The 3,231-nt window shown below is 32.5% G+C and overlaps 1 protein-coding gene across 1 annotated transcript in view; it reads right to left on the bottom strand.

The window, feature by feature from the left end:
* Window positions 1-2,857: 2,857 nt before the first annotated feature.
* TRIADDRAFT_62449 (uncharacterized protein) overlaps window positions 2,858-3,231 on the bottom strand; it is a gene marked incomplete at both ends in the record, with an annotated part of 3,464 nt that continues 3,090 nt past the window's right edge. Inside the window, one exon of the mRNA XM_002118375.1 lies at window positions 2,858-2,875. Within this exon, the coding sequence (XP_002118411.1) occupies window positions 2,858-2,875 (18 nt within the window). The remainder of the gene's footprint in view (window positions 2,876-3,231) is intronic.

The raw sequence follows: 3,231 nt of genomic DNA, 5'->3' as shown, positions 1-3,231 counted from the left end.
CGCTAAATGATCGGAACTCGATTCATGAGATTAAAGGCACCCACCCTACAAGTTAATATCGAACATAGTATACATCACATGCAAGTAATTAGCAATCTTTATTTATTTTTATCTATAGGCCCACGCTAAACTTTAATCGACTATTCTACACAGCTAATGTTAGGCGTAACAATGACTTTGTCTTATATTATGCTAAAATGATCAACGCCATAGTAAACATAGTATTGACGCCTTGTCCAAATCTGGTAAAGTTTGGATACTATGCTAATATAACGGTTGTTATGATTTTGTTGATATCCGGCATAGAAACAATTTTTGCACCCGTCAATCACGTATTGATATCGATATTAAATTTCTATCTAATCAGCCTTCCAAGACTTTTCTATTGCATCGTATTTTATTTTCATAAAGTAGAACATTGATCATGTCTCAGATCCGGTATTCCATGCCGCACTAAAACGAATTTGAATGCACCCATATAATGCAAACGACAGGAGGTCCATTTATATAATGCGCGATACTCGCTCAATAGCTACATTGCAGCGATAATAGCAAACTCAAATCGTTTTCATAATTGTTATGATAGTTTTTCAAGACTATAAGTTTTAAATCTACGAACGAAACATTTCTACTATTTTAGCTCTATTCCTTAGTAACACCTCAGTTCTTTTTAGTAGATGCACACATGCCACATGTGCTTACATGATCGAAACTATTGATACAGGTTCAAAAGTAAATAATCTAATATGGTAATGACTCCACACCTTCATTTGCATAACTTTTATAATATAGCTAATAGATACTTTATATGAATAGATAGTAATAAAAGACAATCAAGATGATACGAATTTCTATTGAAATCATGATCACGCCTAATGTTCACGGAAAATGGCAAAACCAATCTTACTGGCTTAGTAGTACGGAGAATCTATTTAAGAAATGGCATTAGTTGATGCTTTCTATGTCACATAAAAATGATTTCTGCATTTAGGATAAAAATTAAAAGAGAGTTTTAATTTGCTTTTCTTAAGGGTTTATGCAATTTATTGCAAAATAACGAATAGTGTAACAAAATAGGCGAGGTATAATCAAATTCTTGGCCTTAAAAGTTACTTTAGTACAATAATTCATATTGTGAGTTGAAAGTAAGACTATACTACAAAAGTCTGAGGCATTAGACATTTTGCAAAATACCTAAAGAATTTCAGGCATTTTGCAAAATGCCGGATTTCGCAAATTGCCGGTAACATTGCTAAGAATGATCGTGAATACACTAACGATGAAAAAAAATGAAAGACTTCCTGGATGGGTTCACTATAACTTTAGCCCAGCAACCACAAATAAATGAAAGTTGTATTAAACTTAAAATAGCTCAAGTAATCCTTAAGGAATAGCGAAAATATCTCCAGAAAAAGCAACTACATATCTTAATTCAGATTATTTTAATCTGTAAATTAATTAATAGGATATTTCTAAGAGCATTTATGAGAACTATCTTATCGTTTCTATCAGCGGATTGCATTAAGCAATTTCTGTAGCGCAGATTTATTTCTTACAACGAATAATAATGCTTTTTAGCCTTGCCCTATATTCTTGCCGATTTGCTTAACTTATAAATACTGTCTTGTATCAAAGAGCAAGAAATCAGTTTTGAGATCATCTTGCTTCATATCGCAATAAATTCGAATGCTATGTCACACTTATATTGATATTCTACTCTAACGCTCACTATATGTCTAGAAATAGTACGGATATTATATATTATTTTGTACACTTTCAGTCTTTACTTGGATTACTAGTGTACTTCTACATATAGAATAGATGTAATAGTATACTTCATATAATAAGTATTGTACTATTATACAGAATAAAGTTAACATATCATTTTGACTAAACATTGTTAAGCTAATGTGTACAAATGCGTTCAGGCATGGAAAAAATTACACAAGTAATTGTTGTATCAAGGTAATCCAGATATTACTTTTACTATTATCTATTAAATCTTTATGTTGATGTCTGAAAGGAAAAAATTTTAGATATTACTTATCCAAGAATGACCTAATTCACCTTCAAGTTGCACAATGGCCTTAGTAGTAGGGTCTTTCTAACACAAACAGCATTACCTATTGGCGAATAAATTAACTATCTTATCTCATTTCTATGATTGCAATGATAGCGCTCTTAATATTTCAAAAGACTATCTTTACTAAAGAGGTTACGACCAAAATCCATAATCAGCCATTATACATAGCCAAAGTCAAATAATTTAAGCGAAATTGTCATATTTCGGACTTTGCCCGAATAAATCTATTACTCAAATCCTAACTTACGCACAACTTCGAGGGAGGCGCAGAATTAAGCGGTAAAAGTTTCATTAATATAATATGGGTAAGTATTGAAATTATAACCTACTGCTACCTGTTGGTAGACCTACAGAAAGTATTTTGCAGCGAAAATTTTACTAATACCGTAAAAAGAAGGATTTAAAATTCTACTCTATAAATTTCCTTAACAAACATATCAGGACTATTCGTACTACACAGGCAGGAATTTTAGCCTTGAATTACTAATAAAAATAGTCACTACTCTACCTTGCTGTCACGGTACCTTTTTGCCGTGATGAGTTAGAAGTGTTATGGTGTTTGTTATTGATAGAAATTGAAGTGTTATGGTGTTTGTTATTGATGGAAATTGATGTGTTATGATGATCAACTGTCCTTAGTTATTTTGTATGTATTCGAATGGGAGGATAGACTAGATAAATATAAATCTTGATGATGTGCAACCTTTGTGTTAGAGAGTTGTTTATGCTGACACGATTTGTAGTCGTGTTGTAAGATTATTACTGGATAGGAGGTTATGGTTGTGAGATCTCCTACGTAAGATTAATGTAAATAGTAAATATCTTAGAAAGTATATAAAGGCTAACTATGATGTAATGTGGACGAGGAGAAAGGCATAGAAGAGAATAAACTGTAGTGATAGTTATCTGTTCAAAAGCCTACGCTTAACTACTTGTGTAATCGAGTAACCTAGTGACGGTCAAAGAAGTGTAGTCCCACACCCGAGAAGTTAGTGTTCTAATAGGAAGCGTAGTTCCAGTAGCACTTGTTCAGTGTCGGGATTGTGCCGTACTTAGCTAAGTTTTACACGATAAGTGGAGATCCTGTGTCACAAAAACGTGGTTGTGACACTTGCACAAGTTAAACACTTCTGGTATATATCGTTATA

The sequence above is a fragment of the Trichoplax adhaerens genome, genomic scaffold (genome assembly GCF_000150275.1).
Source record: "Trichoplax adhaerens TRIADscaffold_52 genomic scaffold, whole genome shotgun sequence".
Classification (NCBI taxonomy): Eukaryota; Metazoa; Placozoa; class Uniplacotomia; order Trichoplacea; family Trichoplacidae; genus Trichoplax; species Trichoplax adhaerens.
The sequence above is the reverse complement of the archived record's forward strand: the minus strand, read 5'-3'. Positions and strand labels throughout refer to the sequence as shown.